General features: G+C 38.2%; 1 protein-coding gene across 1 annotated transcript in view; it reads right to left on the bottom strand.

The window, feature by feature from the left end:
- Positions 1-19,437, bottom strand: part of DOCK4 (dedicator of cytokinesis 4) — a 534,984-nt gene that overhangs the window by 60,100 nt on the left and 455,447 nt on the right. Inside the window, exons 28-31 of the mRNA XM_021715022.1 lie at positions 17,874-17,949; positions 16,048-16,148; positions 15,553-15,611; positions 1,597-1,745 (exon numbers count right to left, since the gene is read on the bottom strand). Of these exons, the coding sequence (XP_021570697.1) occupies positions 1,597-1,745; positions 15,553-15,611; positions 16,048-16,148; positions 17,874-17,949 (385 nt within the window). The remainder of the gene's footprint in view (positions 1-1,596; positions 1,746-15,552; positions 15,612-16,047; positions 16,149-17,873; positions 17,950-19,437) is intronic.

The raw sequence follows: 19,437 nt of genomic DNA on the forward strand, positions 1-19,437 counted from the left end.
AATTTTGTGAAAGTGACATTATCAGCTATGGTTAATAGCAGACATCCCTTTGGAATTCTCAGGGAATAATCAAGATGGAGTTATATGACTTCACACTCCCAGCTGGGTAGCATTTACTGCTGCCAGAGACATCTAACTATTTGTTGATTCAAACACAAATGCTTGCAGCCCAGTTTAAACGTTTGAATTCTTTTTTAAGCACTATAAAAACTGGCAAGTCCTGTTTCTCTCTTTTTTTTTAAAGCATCACTATATATAAGGACACCAGGAAACTAACATATCCACATACATTAATTTAAATCTTTGATGTGTTTTATATCTATTTTCTCTCTCAAAACAGTTTGAGGTTGCACTAAATCTTTGCTGAAGTTGAGAACTTGTCCTATCCATGTACAGATGGCAGATCCATAGAAATAGTGTAAGTCAGCAATAAGCAGCAGGAGAGAGAAAGGACATATTTCCTGAAAACTGTAGTCAAAACATTTATATTTCCCAGGATGTAAATCCTGTGGAACTTGGATATCAGGGAGGGAAAAATATCCTTTCATCTATCTTTCTGAGGCAGGAGAAGAGAAAGAAAATGAAAAGCTTCTCCATGGGCAGAGAGAATTAAAACACTTAGTGATGGAGAAGGATATTTGACTTGGTTAAAGGACTAAGCTCAATTATTCCTTTAAACCGAATGTCATTCAAGAGATAAAGACAAGGGAGAATGATAGTGGGTTTTCTCTCCTGAGTGTAACTTTTTAATACTCTTTCATTCACCTATTAGCTTTCTTGAAAGTCAATATATATACTGCTGCAGGGGAATTGCCCAAGCTTTTGGCAACAGGGGGCGGTTCTATGTATGCAATCAGATTGCTATATGGTTGACAACCATTTGTAAGATTTGAGGGAGGCTTCCTTTGGAGAAGCATGAAGGAGGACTAAATCCTGTGGGCATACAGGTTTGTGCAGCGACTGTGTGAACACACAGGCCTGGTATCTCTAACACAATATACTTATAGCAAAAGCAGCAAATTCCTTAGAGATCTGGTTTTGTAATAAGAATGCCTGTCTTCCCAAAACTGGAGCAGAACCATCAGAACCTACATCAACGAGAAACAATAAGCTCATTCCCTTGGAATTTCCTTTGCAAGAATTTCCACTGCCTTCTCCTGTAAATTAATTCTCAATGCTTCAAGCAAAAAGCAATAAAACATACTGTGAATCAAATGCTCAAGCCATTTACCCAATACAATGTGCAGACCACTGAGAGCACAGTGAATTTAAGAATCATTAACCCTCTGATTTCTCTTTGCTGTGCCCAATGGGGAGTAAATAAAGTCTCTGCAAGTTCTGAAATACAGACCTGGAAAATCATATAATTTTTTAGCTAAAAGGGAATTAAATAGTTTTCAGGGTTTCCCTGGAAGCTCAGGAAAACATAGGACCAGGGAGAAGTAGCCAAGTTCGTGTGGTCTGGGAGTGGACAGGCCAGGCTAAAGTCTCGGTCTGCTGACCCAGTGTTCATTTCCCAACTCAGAGTTGAACCTGGAAGTTCAGAGATGCTTTAGGAGAGCTAACACTCTTTGTTCTAAGAGCACTTCTGCCTACCTGTTTAAAGTTGCCACTCCGTCTCTGCTCCCAGTCCATCATATCATGAAAAATCGGAATCATGACATTCCGAAGATCTGGCTGGGGTATCAAGGTCACTTCTAAGAAAGGGCCAATCAGGGCAGGAATGAAATGAAGCTTGTGTTCTCCTAAATTGAGTAAAATATTTGAGTTTCAATATACTTAATCTTAATAAGATTTCAGAAAATCAGTATTTTTAAATTTGTTTAAAACGATTGCCATAGGTATAATCAATTCTAGTTTTCTCCCCAAGTAAGAAAAGATAAGTAATTAACCTGTAAGATACCACTAAAATGATGTAAATCATCAGGAATTGGTTATGTGTACTATTGTGCATTCATACAAGAAAATTTTTATGTAGTCATTAAAAATGAGGCTGAAGAAGAATAACAGAGGTGAAGTTTTTCAATATAATTAGGTGAAAAGGCAAGGTACAATACAGTATGTACAGGGATATCTTTCATTCAAAAATACAAATATAGATGTTAGTCTAGAAGATTTTATCTCCTAATGTTAGCCATAGTAGTTATCTCTGGGTGGTAAGACTGTCGGTGATTTTTGTATATGAAAACAGTGGTTCTTATCTGTAATATATATATATATATCTTTTTTTCACATAGTAAGTACACAGCCTAAATAAAAATCTAAGTAGTTGCCCCCCAAATAACATAACCATTTTCTGAAAAACCTAAAACGTAACAATAGTGAACTCAAAATGGTATATTACCAAATGCTAAAAGGTATGGAATTGATAATTCAGAGGAAAAAAAGGCAGAGGAAGGAATGAACATAGATGATTTCATGTGAGTGTTAAGTTTATAACTCTAATTTTCAATGTTAAATCTCACAGAGGAGTTTCTAGACCTACAATAATAAGAATATTGCATGCTACAACACACTTAAGAGTGAACCTTCAGCATGGTGGCAGAAGCATATGACACTGAGAACATCCACTTAAAACTACAAGTTGGGAGTCTGAGCAGAAGCTAACTGGAAAGACAGCTTCAGGAAAGAGGGTAATTTCCCTCTTATTATTCTAACTTTGATCTTTTTTTTTTTTTTTTTGGAGATGGAGTCTCACTCTCTGACACCCAGACTGGAGTGCAGTGGCCGCTCCCAGCCACCGCAACCTCGACCTGCTGGGCTCCGACGATCCTTCCACCTCATCCTTCCAAGTAGCTGGAACTATAGGCGCGCACTACCACGCTAATTTTTGATTTATTGTAGAGATGAGGTCTCGCCAAGTTGCCCAGGTGGGTTTTGAACCTGCGAGCTCAGGCAATCCACTCACCTCAGCCTCCCAAAGGCGCGGGATTACAGGCTGAGCCACCGAACCCGGTATTTTGATCTTTCACAATGAGAGCTGACTACAACAAACTCATACTGGTCAGTTACCAGTCAATTTCTGAGTTAAATTCCCTTACATTAATGATAGTTTTCTCTTTTTTGCTTTTTGTACTAGAAGGCATTAACGTGGCTCCAGAGTTCAGACATATATGAGATCCAGCAACTAGGTTCGTGCACCATCCTAGAAAAAGTGCTACATACCTCATGGCTGAATATTACTACTGTTATCGTCCAAGTAATCCCTTGGGAAGCTCTGCATTGACACCAGTGCCTAGTCCACCTGTCAAAGCAATCTTGGAACTCTTTCTCTGGGATGACCATCAGAGCTGTCATTGTTATTTGTTGAGGTCTGACAATTAAGTTCATGAACTTGCCACAGTGCGCTTATGCTGGCAGCACTATACAAATAACTGTATTAGAACACCCTCCCTACTCACTTGATCTGGCCCCCAGTGACTTTTTTCTTTACCCGAAGACAAAGGAAATACTGAAAGACATTTTGATGACATTTGGAACACAAGGTAATACAATGACAACTCTGATGGTCGTTCCAGAAAAAGAGTTCCAAAATTGCTTTGACAGGTAGCCTAGGCACTGGTGTTGGTGCACAGCTTCCCAAGGGAAGAACTTCACAGGTGACCATAGTGATATTCAGCAGTGAGGTATTTAACACTTTTTCTGGGATGAGCTCATGAACTTGTCGGACTTTGTATGTGTAAGTGACAATATGTAGATCCAAGGTGCAAATGTATGGTTTAAGTGACTTTAGGGGCATTTTTAAAGAGAACATGAAAGAAAGAATTTGGGGAGGGGCAAAATGATGGATGAGATTAGAAATTAGGAAAACTCCTGTGGGTGTTTGTGAATTTGATTTTTTTGTTTTAATTTTAATTTTAGAGTTGTGGGGTATGTGTGGGAATTTGATACATAAGTAAATTGCACGCAGGTGAGGTTTGGGCTTGGGATACAACTGCTGTCTGTAGAATGTGGCCACTATCCCTGAATAACTGCTTTGTTCATGGTGCTATCAGATATTAGCAGGAGTGTGGCCAAGTCAAGAACAAGCTTTTCGAATCTTGGCAGCAAAGTAACACTGGCAATGGTTTAGTGCTTGAGGAAAGTGGGCACAGCACACAGTGACTTTTGGGCAATCAGTGAAACTGCTTACATGTTTCAAAGCCAAACTTGTATTTTTTTTCCCTTTTGGCTTACATATCTGGCATCAAGGAGACACTGTCTGATTAATTCTACCCCATGACATTTATTCTCTAATAGATCTTCAGAGTATGAGCACTTCTACCATGATAAAACTCTCCCTATCTCAATGACATGGAAGAGGGGCTACTGTACATTGCTGAATATTTCAGAAAATTTGAGGTGCTACACTGCAATGTTGCACATGCTACCAACATGAGAGAAGAAGAGTATTCATAAAAACTTCTCTATAGTCTATGACCCAGAGAGTTTAGAGAATCTTCTATGTCTCTATATGTCAATGTTTCTTTGACAGCAGTCAAAGCATTGATTTAAATGTATTTAAATTATTATAAATACAAAGAGAGAGAAAGAGAAAGCATTTCTTTCTCTTTGGGTACTTCTTTCCTGTATATGTTTTGATAAGGGACTAACTACTAGCTTAATAGAGAGTTTGGAAAGTTTGGGGAGTGCCAAGATCATAAAAATGTACTTTATTTTATATGTGTTTTCTGTATATCCATCTAATTAATGCATCCTGTCCTTAATCTATTCAATTATTCAGTGACTCAAGAAATAGAAATGCTGGGTATATTTTGAACCCCATATTAGGAGAAATACTTGCAAACAGATCAATCACAATGAACATATGGGTTACTGCTGAGATATAAATCTAGTCTTCAGAAAAAACAAACATGATACAGTTCATTCTACCTGGGGAACTGAGAAAGGTTGCTTGCGGGGACATTTTGCCTGGCTCTGAGGGAGAAGATGGCCTAATATGTGGAGAGTATCCTTGGAGGAGAAACAGCATGTGTGGCTCTGCCATGCCCAGAAGTTTGGTGTGACTAAGGTCAGGGTTGGGTGAGGGAAGTGCTGGCAATGAGGGTGGATTGGCTCATGTACAATGTTGGGCAGGAGAAGGAGTGGGAGCATTCAGCTGTGGGTGGTGTGTCTATTACAGCTTTATTTTGTAGGAATATAGCTTTGTGAGTAGTGTGGAAGATAGGCTGAATTGGGGAGATCAACCCTAGATAGTTAGGTTATCCAGATAATACTATAAAGATTGACTCAAAAGCAGCAGCCATGGTCATGAAATAGCCAGATTTGACGGCTATTCCTGGCCTGAACATAGAGCATGAGTGAGAACAAACACTGCCAATGAATGAGACGAAGTGTGTGGGAGAAGGAGCCAGTTTAGGAAGAAAGGTGAGGTAATGACTTCAGTTTGGGGCATGTTTGAGGTACTTCTAACACTGGATACTCTAGCATGCTATGCAAAGCTTGGTCTGGGGCTCAGGATAGAAGTCTGGGCTGGATACAGACTATTCCAGAACCATCAGTGATAAACAGGGTGAATGAAGTCACCATGGGGAACATGTGGCAAAATGTAAGAGTGTGAGAAGCCAGAGGGTCTGAGCACTGGTGTGCTGCGACAAGAGGAGCTGATTAAGCAGGTGGGGTGTGGGGTAGGGAAGGAAAAACCAGCAAGTGGCAATGTGGAATGACAGAGAAGAGAAGGCTTCCAGAAGTAGAGGGGACAAGAACGTCCATTGTGGTCACTATTAATAACAGCAGGTACTTGTCAGCACTTGTTCTTCAGCAGGCACTGCTCTGGGTGCTTACCTGTATCCTCCACAACGGCTTTCATGTATCCTCCACAACGGCTCCAGGTGGTAGGAACTATCCACCTCCTACTTACAGAGAAGGTAACTAAAATCCTGGGAAATCAGTCAATGTGCTCAAAGTCACTCAGCTAGTTATTAGGGTGGTCAATATTTGAACCCAAGCAGGCTGGCTCTAGAATGAATTCTTAATCACTCTCCTATGGATGGGACTCAACACAGGCCTTTATATTTGGCAGAAGAGTAATAAGAGAGGAAACCTGTTTATAATGAATTAAAGAGTAAAAAGAGGGAGAGAAAAGATGAGTCGGCAAAGATTGCCTATTTCTTCCCTGAAAGACGACTGATGGTAAAGGCAAAAAAGCCAGTAAGTTAGGAACTTGAAGGGATGAGAAGGAAGAGGAATTCTTTCTTTCTTTCTTTCTTTTTTCTTTCTTCCTTCCTTCCTTCCTTCCTTCCTTCCTTCCTTCCTTCCTCTCTCTCTCTCTCTCTTTCTTTCTTTCTCATGTGAGAGAACACAGTCACATGTGCCATTTGGCCAGCATTCTGTCCTTTGGGAGAACTATTTGTCCATCAGTCTGTGAGATTGGAATGTGGGTAGGGAATTCTCACTTTATTGCCGCAGTCTCAAAAGTAGGCTTATAACCTGGGCCTGATCACAAAGCCAACTTCAACTGGGCGCAGGGACTTATGCTGGTAGTCCCAGTTGCTCAGGAGGCAGAGGTCGGGGGATTGCTTGAGCCCAGGAGTTTGAGTCCAGCTTGGGCAACCTATTGAGACTCATTCTTTAAACAAGTAAACAAAATACCCAGGTTCATCTCTAGCTCCAGGGTCTGACTCATGAAAGGCACATCACCCAACGGGGACAATCTGTGGCTATCAAGAACTTTCTAAAAGGGCCCTCTGGAAAGAGGAAATAGACTTGAAGCTGATAGAAGCCATTTCCTACTGAATGCAGAGTACCAGTCAGTATATAGAGAATAAAGTCAGTACACAGAGCAAAGCAGAGCTTAGAAGTGGTAAGCCCTGATGTTTGCCTTCTTGAAAAGTCATGTCTGAAATCAGATCCATCTGCAGGCTTCCAAGTCATTAGAGACAATATATTTCTTGGACATGTGTTTAACTTGGGTGTTTTGGTCTTGGACGTTGTCAAATGCAACCAGCAGAACTCTGATCTATCAGTTAGCATGTAAGCACCAGTTCAAGGACCTTCTGAGCAGCATCTTGTCCACTCTCTGAAAACAGTGACGGATAAAGACGGGAAGCTCTGTGCTAAGACCTTTATGAGTTTAAAAAGGTGCCCCTGATAGAGGCCACTGGTCTGAACTACCTTCTATCTTGAAGATACCTAGAGGGCTCTGTACCAGCTTCTCAATCACAGACTGTGATGCTATCCCAGGGCTGATTCAGACATCTGCCTCAACTAGGAAGTAGATGTCCTTGCTGTGTCCTGAGTGCCCTAAAGCAGCAAGGTCTTCTCAATCTCTACTGGCAACATGCCTGCCCATTCTTTAGCTGGTATAGACAAAGTGCCCTGAGGTGTCTGGGAAGTTTCTTATTCTTGGGATTGGGTGCTCCCCAGAGACTTCACAACTCCAGGAGTACCCCTCTATCACAGTTGGGAACTGTGTTGATTTTACCTTGTGTTTAATCTCAAGTGTGAGTTAAAGTGCTTAGGCAAAGTGCACTGAACATCTAGCCAGGAATACAACCCTGGACATAACACACAGACCCCTTCCTATCTGAAAGTCTTTTATTTTATATCACTGAGGTCACAGAGTCCTTTTTCCTCTCTTTGAGATTTCATTAAAAGTAACTTAATTGTTTCTCACATCTCTAAATTACTTATCCACACTCATTATGTGTGAAGAATAAACTTGACTGGTAATTCCTTTTGTGTTCCCACCTTTATTTTTGACCCAAGTAATCCTCTGTCTTTACCATAGGACTGCTGAGTTTCCCTCAACAGCACAAAAACACTTCAAAAAAACAAAACAAAACTCTCTTATTACTCTAACTGTACATTTTCCTCCAAAAGAGTGAATATTTTCAACACTGACAAGCTCACTGGAATATCAGTTTATCATTCACCCTCTATTTCCCCATCCTTTCAACATCCACGATACAAGCTGGTAACCAGCAACTAGCGTCAGCAACTCCATCCTCAGTTATTTTTAGCAGGGCAAAAAGCAGAAGCAACCTGAACTCATTCACTCTTACTGGCATTTTTAAAAGGCTAAATCCACTGAAAAGCTTATCAAGATGTCCTAGCAAGTGAGGGGGAAGAAAGAAAAAAGGAGGAAAGGAAGGCGAGTTCTAAGATAAACAGGTCTTACACCTGTTCTGTGACCCTGCCCCAGGACATGGCTGCAGGAGCTCAAAGTCTAGCCACAGATGCTGTGCTCCAGCAGAGGAAATGGACTGAAGAGACCAAGGACAAAGGCCATTTGGCATCTGACTAGTAACCAGGAGGGTCTCTCTGCTGCCTTGACACTGTGTAAGATATCGAACCTTTGCATGACTTTTGGGTATGTGTGGGGACAGGGGGATAAAAAAGAGAGGAAATACAAAATGAGATTGAATTTCCTGCCAGCTTCAATAGTTCTCTCATGGTTGTGTTGGTAGAAGGAGATTCAGAGCCGCTACATTACTATCTTAGTTTTTAATCTTTTCTGAGTTCGCCATCTTTTGACTTCTCTAATGAACACCATCATGAGTGTGCGCTTATTATACCACTGTTTAACTCGAGGACTTCTGAATCTCTTTTAAAAAAAATTCTTTCCAACCGGGTGCCGTGGCTCATGCCTAGAATCCCAGCACTTTGGGATACTGAGGAGAGGACTGTCTCAGCCCACGGGTTCGAGACCAGCCTGGGCAACTTGGTGAGACCTCATCTCTATAAAAACTCAAAAAATTAGCTGGATGTGGTGGCGTGTGCTTGTAGTTCCAGCTACTTGGAAGGCTGAGGCGGAAGGATCACCTGAGCCCAGCAGGTTCAGGCTGCAGTGGCCGTGAGTGTGCCACTGCACTCCAGCCTAGGCAACAGAGCAAGACTCTGACTCAAAAAAAAAAATGTTTTTTCCATTTATGGACATTTTAAAATCCAATTTTCTTCTTCAAAAACTTTTTTTTTAACCTTGAAAAACTTCAAATGTACACAAAAATCACAGTATAAAGATTTTTTGCCAATCTTGTTTCACCTAACACCTATGCTATTTTTTCCCCCAGGGTACATTTTAAAGTAAGCCTGAGACATCATATTATTCTACTTGTACATACATCAGCAAGTATCTTTACCAGATAGACTCTTTTGTAAATATAGAATCAGAATGCCTCTATCATAGCTAACAAAGATAAACAATAATTCCTTAAATCAATTAACAACTTAGCCTATGTTAAACTTTCCTTGGTGGTCTTAAAGGATATCAATTGTAATTGGTTTCTTTCAATCACAATTCAAACAAGGCCCATACACTACATTTTGTAGCCTGATTTTTCTACTGACAGTAAGAAGGTCCTAGAGAAGCCACACCTACATTTAAACCATAGTGCAGGAATGCATGAGAATAGCCTATTTGCTGAAAACACACTTTGGGAACACACAATTTGAGCACACCTGAACAGGCTCTCCAACCACAGAAAATGTAATTCCTACTGAACCAGCAAAGCAATTTTAAGCTATGTGTGGCAACAGCAAAATAAACTTCATTTAAATGATTTCTCTTTAAACCATAGATTTAGCATCCTTTCTCCATCTCTAATTGTCAGCCACATGGTCTTGTTTTGAAGTATGTAGGGCACCTGCTACTTGGGCTGTTGGAGTTTTATATTTATGCACACAGAACAGCCTGCTAGGGAAGTATTGATTTTTTTCTACAGAAGTTACAAGACACTGTGTTTGCAAATGTGGAACAAAGAGTCCACTTTATATTTAGTAAGAATGTTAGTTCATCTAAAAATAGAAAGAAAAACTTAACCTCACAACAAGATGAATGCCAGAGGTGGGACTTAGTAGTAAGACTAGACTTTTTTGCAGACTATTCTTACAAGTATAGGTACAGATGGATACAATTTTGGGGGCAATATATACCTCTCTTCAGCTCTTGACAGCACATTTTTTTAGCTCTTCAACTTAGAAAATGAAAATACTGAGGAATAGCACAATTAAGAAAAGGTATTTAGTTATCACTAGTTGGTTTTTAATGTTTCAAAAATAATGGTAGCCAAACCACAATGGGATGCTAACTCATCAGATGCCCATTAGAATGGCTACTAACAACAACAACAACAAAAACCAGAAAGTAACAAGTGTTGGCAAGAATGTGGAGAAACTGGAACCCTTGTGCTCTGTCCATGAGCACGTAAAATGTTACTGCAGCTGTGGAAAACAGTAGGGGAGGTGGGCAACTTGGTGAGACCTCATCTCTACAACAAATCAAAAAATTAGCTGGATGTGGTAGCATGCGCCTGTAGTTCCAGCTATTCGGAAGGCTGAGGCGGAAGGATCGCCGGAGCCCAGCAGGTTGAGGCTGCGGTGGCCGGGAGCGGCCACTGCACTCCAGTTTGGGCGACTGAGTGAGACTCCAACTCAAAAAAAAAAAAAGAAAAATAGAATTACCATATGATCCAGCAATTTCATTTTTGGGTATATAAACCCACAAAAATTGAAAGCAGAATCCCAAAGAGATATTTATATACCCATGTTCTTAGCAGCATCATTTACAATATTTAAGAGGTAAAAGCAACCCAAGCATTCATTGATGGATGAATGGATAAAAATAATGTGATATATCTGTACAATGGAATATTACTCAGGCTTAAATAGGGAGAAACTCTTACACACATTATAATATGAATGAATCTTGAGGACATTCTGTTAAGTGATATAAACCACTTACAAAAAAGGCAAAATTTACATGATTCCATTTATGTAAGATACCTAGAGTGATCAAATACATAGAGAAAGAAAATAGAAATGATGGTACTAGGGGCTGGGGAGAGAAGAGAATGAGAAGTTAGTGTTCAGAGGATATAGAATTTCAGTTTTGCTGGTGAAGAGTTCTGGACATGTTTGGTAGTGATGGTTACATTACAAAGTGAATGTACTTAAAATCACTGTACTATACACTGAAAAATGATTACAATGGTGCATGTTGTATTTTACCATGATTAAAAATACTTTAAAAAGAAATGATTTTAATTATATGGTAGTTATCAAGTTGTTTTCAGTGAAGAACCCAAACCCTTCCTGTCCGTTGTTTTCAGTGAAGAACCCAAACCCTTCCTGTCCCTTGTAAACCACTGCTGTCTTACAAGGGAAGGAGAGAACCCCTGCCTTGCTGTCATGTGGGGCACCATTGGTTGCCTTTAGACAACAAAGTCTTTGATTTCGTTCCTATGTTCCCAACCAGCTCTCGCAGAACTAGGACTGAAGCATACACTAGCAGGGGCGCTGATTCCTTCCTGGAGAGATGAAAATGGGGACGCTAAGAACCCAGACTTCACCACTATACAAGATCCCCATGAAACAAAACTGCACCAGTATCCATTAAATCTATTTTTTTAAAGGGTGCTGCTTGCTCAAAAACTCCAAGACTGAGAGGGGAGATGAAGAGAGGCTAGAATTCATTTTCCCTAGTTCTGTGAGCTTCCTATATACAAATGATTCAAGTACCAATTCAGAGAAAAGTTTAAACTTTCTGTATGTAAATAATCATTATAAAAGCACATTTAATACTTAAATTTAACAGATAAGTTGCTATGCAATTTCAGAATTACAAAATATTTCAAGCATGCACAACTGAATGTCTGCTAGTCTGGTGACTTATGGTTAAAAATAACACTGGAAAGCTAAGCAGTTCTGGATGGCATAGTGTTGAAAAGTTGCTTGCAGGTAAGTCAAAGGGATATAATGATCACATTTACAAATCCTACACCTTTATATTTAAAAGCAGACTACTTATTAAATTCCACGGGCTTTTCTTCCTCCTGTCCTCATCAGAATGGGGGAAAAACAAAAACAAAAACAAAAACCTCATGTCTAGTATATGGGAGAATGCCAATACTTCTAAAGTAAACATTAATGACCAAACTCTGACTTAAAAGTATTGTACAGGATAACCCCCTTGGGTCCCCTCCTACTGTGGGAGCTTTTCTGTTCACTTAATAAATCCTGCTTTCTCAAAAAAAAAAAAAAGTTTTGTCCAGTAAAATCTGCATTTCTAAGTTAGACCCACTGGACAGTTTCAAGGGGCTATAAGTATATTTAACGTCCCTGGCCACTTCCTGCCCTCATCTTATTTTCTAAAAATTAGTGTTTTTTGTATCTATTAAAAGTATTGAGGGTCTTAGTTTATGAAATCATAAAACCTTACTAGCGGTACTAAAACCCAGAGACTTTGTCTTTATCAAGCTTTCTCCTGGTTTCATATAAATTGCACAAAACGTTTAAAATGTAAGATTTTAAAACTAAGCTCTTCACGGGCATTGAGCATTTTTTTTTGTGTCCTCTAAAATAACTCTCACACAGCCAGGGCTTCATGAACTCTGTGAAGTTGAATTTATTGGTCTGTTACAAAGAATGCAAATTTTGTAATTACCTGAATAAATTCTCCTTTAACATTCCAATCCACAACATGACATATTTATAGGTAAACCAAATTATTACAAAAGTATTTGATGCTCCTAAAAAGCAAGCTGATTTAAGGTCTATCAGGGGTATTCAAATAGCATGCCGAATACCTAATTCTTCTTATCATTTTGCAAAAATATATGTTGGAAAGAAGGATTAAACATTTCTGAACATTTTCTAATTCTAGCTGTTGTATAACAGCAACGACTTTTAACATTCACCTAATGTTTTGGAGGTCTCAGTAAAGTCAGGACACAGCTCTAGGGAAATAATGCAGAAACCAAGAAATGAAGTGAAAATGTGCACTCACTCTATACCTGAACCATATCATGCTGGAAATTCATAAGTTGAACTTAATGAGCTTTTTCTAACAGAGTCCTAGGATTGTGCTAGGGCTAGTCTTTACGACCGGAACAACAAAAAAAGAGGACAGTGTTGCCTAAAGCAGCACTTTTCAGTTTTCAGTCAAGTGCATAGTTGACACCTGGACAATGTGCGAGAACCCAGATTCAGTTTCAACAGGTCTGGGGTGGAGCTAGAGATTCTGCATTTCTTAACACGTTTCTAGGTGATCCTGATACTAAGGGGTACTGACAAAATAATGCATGTTTGGGATTAATATGCTGCAGAGATTGTCTACATTCTCTAAATTTCTGAGAATAACAGGTAATTTAAGATAAAAACCAAGAAGTAGAAATATTTTTGTATTAGAATAAAGACAAAATAGAAAAGTTTGTGACATACATACAAAGACACGTTTAGGGAGACTCAAGGTGCCAGCTTAATTTAGCAGGCATAGTTGTCCTGGCTTGGATAAAGATTTCTCTGGAAATAACTATGCATGGATGGCAATGATGAGATGTCTCTAGAAGAAGAGAACCTGTCATGTTTTCCAATATTCTGGTAACCCAACTGAGTCTGTCCTGATCTCATAATTTGAGCTTGGAAAAGAGCTATACAACCACAACTGCCAGTGAATAGAATCAGTACCACATTCTTTGAAAAACAACTTGCTAAATTAATGCCAAATGCAATATAGACACTACTAGGGCCTTGACCTGCTTTTGAAAAATCAAGGAAGACACAAAGAATCAACAAAACTTGAAGACTAAGAGGAGTACTCTCCAAGTAAGAAAAAATGTTTGATGCTATTTTTGAGCTGAATTTTTTTTTTTTTTTGAAGAGAGTCTTACTCTGTCGTCCAGACTGGAGTGCAGTGGCCGCTCCTGGCCACCGCAGCCTCGACCTGCTGGGCTCTGGCAATCCTTCTGCCTCAGCCTTCCAAGTAGCTGGAACTACAGGCGCGCGCTACCACGCCCGGCTAATTTTTGATTTATTGTAGAGATGAGGTCTCGCCAAGTTGCCCAGGCGGGTCTCGAACCTGCAGGCTCAGGCAATCTACTCACCTCAGCCTCCCGAAGGCGCGGGATTACAGGCTGAGCCACCGAGCCCAGGTTGAGCTGAATTTAAAGACAGATCATGATTTCTTCTGGCTGGCCTTTCATTGTTGGAGGTTGAAGATGTTCTTTTTTCCCCCCTGAAATCACCAGCAAGCATTGAACACTGGGCTCAATGATGTATAGCAAGATTCCCCTTCATTTGCTATGTATATTTGAGGAATATGCATATCCTGGTTGAAAAAAAAAAATCATCCAGCAACGAACCTGGTCAAAACTCAGTCTGTAACACAAATTGAAGGAAAACAATAATGGTGCTATTTTCACTCACAGAAAACAAATCCTCCCATCTCCAAGTTGTGCGTGAAACCAAGAGAAAAAATACTTTCAGGTCATTACATATTCATCTCAAATAGGTCAATTTTGAGTAATAAATCAAAAGGGGAAATTAAAATGCAATAATAGTAAATAAATATGAAAAATGTACATAATTAACATACCAAATTAAATAAGTTATGAATCTCTAGAAAGAGACCCTATGCCAATTTTTATTTTTATTTTTAAGTCTGGGTCTTACTAACTGTTGCCCAGGCTGAAGGGCAGTGACACAATCAAGGCTTCTGCCTCTGCCTCCTGGGTACGGACTACAGGTGTTTGCCATCATGCCCAGCTAATTTTTAAAGTTTTTATAGAGATACGGTCTTGCTATGTTGTCTAGGCTGGTCTCAACCTCCTGAGTTCAAGTAATCCTCCCGCCTTGGTCTCCCAGAGTGTTGGGATTGCAGGTGGGAGCCACTGTGTCTAGCCTCCTATGATTTTTACAACAATTTGTTTTCTAAATATTATTCTTTTCTGTGTAACCAGATTTGTTCCATTAATTTGCTGGAATAATATGCTCTATCAGTTGTGGCAGATTAAAAAAATTGCATCTACCAGTCTCTTAGCAACTGCAGATGCTTTTAAAATCCTCTGACTAGACTGGGTTTGGTGGCTCAGCCTGTAATTCCAGCACTTTGGGAGGCTGAGGAGAGTGGATTGCCTGAGACCACGGGTTCGAGACACACCGGGGCAACTTGGCGAGACCTAATCTCTACAATAAATAAAAAATTAGCTGGGCATGGTAGCGCGCACCTGTAATTCCAGCTACTTGGAAGGCTGAGGTAGGATTGCCGGAGCCCAGCAGGTCAAGGTTGCGGTGGCCGGGAACGTGCCACTGCACTCTAGTCTGGGCGACAGAGTGAGACTCCAACTCAAAAAAAAAAAGAAAAAAAAAATCCTCTGGCTATACTTTTTATGACAATAGGTCAATGGTTTCAAGTTTTTAAGAGTAGCGACTCTCAAGTCAATGTTTCATGAAGTTTAACCTAAATGTATTATGATTCATATCCTCATTTCATAGTTCTAGAAGTTTTGAGGTGTGACTTCCCCAAATTCTGAAAGGTTTAGCTCATTGCTAGAAATAATATGTGTAATGCTGGAGCAATGCTGGGTTACAAAATTTATCATTAATTAATAAAGAAACACAAAGGTAAGATGACTTTTCAGGGAGATACTAATTTAAAGAATTAGTTGTAACCTTATTCAATGGCAAAGTGTCAACTGCTTTCTATAGATATCTTTATTGATTTAGACATTTTGTTTCAAATGTTGTCATCGATAAATTGCCCTTCTTCATTTGTACACTTTACAGTGCAGCAAGGAGCTGAACAGTGGAGGTGGCTTCTTTTTTTTTATCACTTACCTAGGTTTTGCCACATGCTGAAAATTTCACAACCCATTGTTACCCGCATGTCACCATACCTGAAATAGAACAAAAAAAATCAAACCTGATACAAAGCCTCCTGAACAAAGAAGTATTTATTTGTGTGTGCTTAGGATACAACCTATCATTCTGAATAAAAAGGCAAGATGTTTTAATTAAAGATGTTTATTGTTCATTTCATGATGCTTTTTAATCAAACCCTCATACAAATCTTTCAGTTAGACAGATCTGTCTCAATTTTTTTTTTTTTTTTTGTGCCTATAATAACTTTGAATCCTGAAACACTCAGGACAAAAAAAATGTACAAACAAGTTCCAGACACTGAAATTTGCAGAAAAGATTGCTTCCTGTTGTCGTGGTCACTGCTTCTCAACTGTGTGGTTTGCAGTTATAGATATTCTGATTCATGAATCATTTGAACTAAACACCCTTTAAAAGGCAACAATTCCTACTTGATTACACATTGTTACTTACTTTTCTAACACCTTTTTCTTTTTGGAAGGTGTGAACATCTCTAACTGAAGACACAACTGGTTTATAAAAATGACTGCCAGGTAAAAGTAGGAATCCCAGATCTAAAACAAGAACAACATAATTAAATGCTACAGTGTTGCAAAAATATTTATAGGTAAAGTGACATGGAATCTTTGGATTTCCTTCAAAGTAGTAAGAGAATGAAGGTATAGTTAAAATAAAATCGGCCATGAGTTGATAATAGTTGAAGCCAGATTTGGATACATCATGGGGGTTCTTTTTACTATTCTCTCTACTTTAACATATGCTTGAAATATTCTATAACAAAGAAGTAAACTAAATAAGTATATACTATATACATATTGCTCCAAAGCTATACTCCAGATTTCATGAGCTGTTTGGTACATGCTAAATGACAGATGTTTGGTTTCTCTTATAACATGTCTGAGTATCTCCAAGGACAATGAGGTGTAAGATGGATTAATTTATGCCTGTGTGAATTCATTTTTGGAACTTCTTTTAATGTAGAACTTAAAAAAAATTCATACACTTCTTCAAATATGCTAATTGCTTTAAATTCAGATGTTATATAAAAATTCCCTGCCCAGACAACTCTTTTGAGTCTAAGTTTCCTTATACCAAAAAAAAAAAAAAACCAAAACCAGAATCAAAGAGAGATCAGAATAAGATTCCCTGAAATAAACTTAGCAAACCACATGTAGGACATAATGGAAGAAAAGTCCTTCTCTACTGATACCATGTAAAATGAAAGACAAATGACAAACTAGAAGAAATATGACAAAAGAGTTAATATCTGTTCTAAAGAACTCTTACAAACAAAAAATATGATAAAACTACAAGCAAAATAATGAATAAAAGCAGAACAGACAATTCACAAAATATGAATTCTGACCAATAACTACTAATGAGTAAGAAATGTAAAGGAAACCAAACAGGATTTTTTCCCTATCTAATTATATAAAAAAGTTGTCTCTTCCAGTGTTCGCATAAATATAGGAAGACAAGCAATCAAATCCAACTGCTACAGCCTTTAACTCAACAATTCCACTAGTAAATATTTGTCCAAAGAAATAATTACTTTATAAGAATGCACTTAAAAAGGGTAATTTAAAGGAATAAAATAGTAGAAGCAATTTAGATATCAAAAAGAACTCTGATTATGAAAGTTTGATATATTATAAGCTATGATATAGAGAAATATATAAGCATTAAAATTGCTTTTAAAAATCATTTTTGTACTTTCTTGTATTTGCCTGTTATCCAATAAGAATTTCAGAAAATGTTTAATGTAATACAATGTTATTTAAAAAATAATAAGAAACAAAGATTCCAAAAGCACAGAACCATCATTGAGAAGGAAAGCCAAAATAGGCATTTTTGTTTGCCATTTCTCATTTGAAAAACAGTAGGTTGAGATTTTATAGGCTCTCAGGCCTATCACATAATATTATGGATATACAGAGGGTTCTGCCTTAAAGAATCTTACTAATCTTTCATTTTTTTCTTTTTATTAGTTCATTCTAAAAAATAGGAAGATAGGGAAATAAGGTACTAAAGGGCTTACCTTGAAAATGTAAAATTTTCAATGACAGTAAAAAACTTTAAAAAAGATCTCTTTTTAAGCACTGTGATTTCCACTAGATTGATAAGCATTATTATAGCCTTAACCCATTCACAAATATAACAAAACTATTCTAATACTATTCAAAGCTAAAACTAATATCTAAGAAAATAATAGGTAATGTCCTAAAATACAATGTGAATATTTTAGCCCAAACAGGAGAATCATCTAAATGAATACTCACCTTATAATCAAAGTTTTCATTTAAGAAGTTCTTACGAAGTGCATCTGAGAGGTACAGAACTGTTGTAATAATAACACTAGTGATAAAAAAAGAATACCTTTTAAGTTGAAAACTTCACATTAGTGAAAATCATATAAGAACACAAAACAACTAAGATATAAGAAAACCTCCTTCAGTAAGTATGTGTAGCAATATTTAATAATTCATATTTGAAATAAAAAAGAGATACCAGGCCAAAAGAAAGAAAGAAAGAAATCTATCACTGAAGTCTATGAATTCATATTCATAATGTACTCTGACAGAAATACATTATCTTGATTATTTAATACAAACATAACATTCCATATTTGATTATCATGAAATAAAGTCATGCTTTTAGAGAAAGAAATGGAGCCCAAAGATAAAATGAATAGAATAAAATGATAGCATGTACTGGTGTATTCATTTTCTCCCGGTTGCCCCCCCACCTCCCACCCCATTTAAGGTATTAGAGGGTAGGCAAAAGCTATAGAAGGAAGATTCCCTCCCTCAGGCTGATAAGACCACCACTAAGGAAACAATTATGGACTGTGAAATTGTCTATAACCCAGTACTAAGCTGTGTAAAACCGACAGAGTGCTACAAACATTCAGAGAAAGGGGCATCTCCAGGGTAGGAGAAATCAGGGGAAGTCTGACAGAGGTGACATATGTAGCCCTATGTAGCTTGCTGGGGAAATTTAAAAATGAGACTTGGTGAGCATTCTTGGTTCATTCTAGATTTCTATAATTTGTTCAAAATCTGGTCGTTTTTATAAACAGAAGAGTATCTATTTAAAATTGAATGTATTTCCAATTGGTTCATTTAATGTTAGATATAACATTATACTGAAGATAAGCCACCCCTTGGCTACTAAAAACTAAACACCAATATATTAATGGTTGACATCTAAAACCTCTTTGGCTTTTTCTCAGATGCAGGTGTAATGAGTTTTGTGATTCGATAAGGCCTGAGTCCTCATCACAGGATTTGAAGTTAAAGGATATAGTTGTATGACCTTAGCTAAAATGAAAAACAAAAGACGAAGAAAATATCCTATCAACTTCATACTTTGCTGGTAAGATACAGATCAGAATAATATTGAGAAGAATATTTACAACCCTTGAAAGGCATATGTGCCCAATATTATTGTTATCTGCTGGAAAACTTATTATTACAGCTTTCTTGTGGGGTGGGGACACATTAGCAGGGTTAAGTTGGATGGGTGAATGTGGAAGTTCAAGGGAAACAAAGGGAAAGAAAACTACTGCTTCATGGGCATCTGCTCTACCATGAACAGGCAGTATGTTACTGGAATATATATTTTATATATGTCATGGAGACTTTTCAATGAATCTTACGATGAAAGTTAAGTATAAGAAAAACCTCGGTGGCTCAGCCTGTAATCCCGCGCCTTTGGGAGGCTGAGGTGAGTGGATTGCCTGAGCCCGCGGGTTCGAGACCCGCCTGGGCAGTGAGACCTCATCTCTACAATAAATTAAAAAATCAGCTGGGCGTGGTAGCGCATGCCTGTAATTTCGGCTAC

Source organism: Carlito syrichta, unplaced genomic scaffold (assembly GCF_000164805.1).
Source record: "Carlito syrichta isolate Samal-C Ts95f unplaced genomic scaffold, Tarsius_syrichta-2.0.1 Scaffold306577, whole genome shotgun sequence".
Taxonomy (NCBI): domain Eukaryota; kingdom Metazoa; phylum Chordata; class Mammalia; order Primates; family Tarsiidae; genus Carlito; species Carlito syrichta.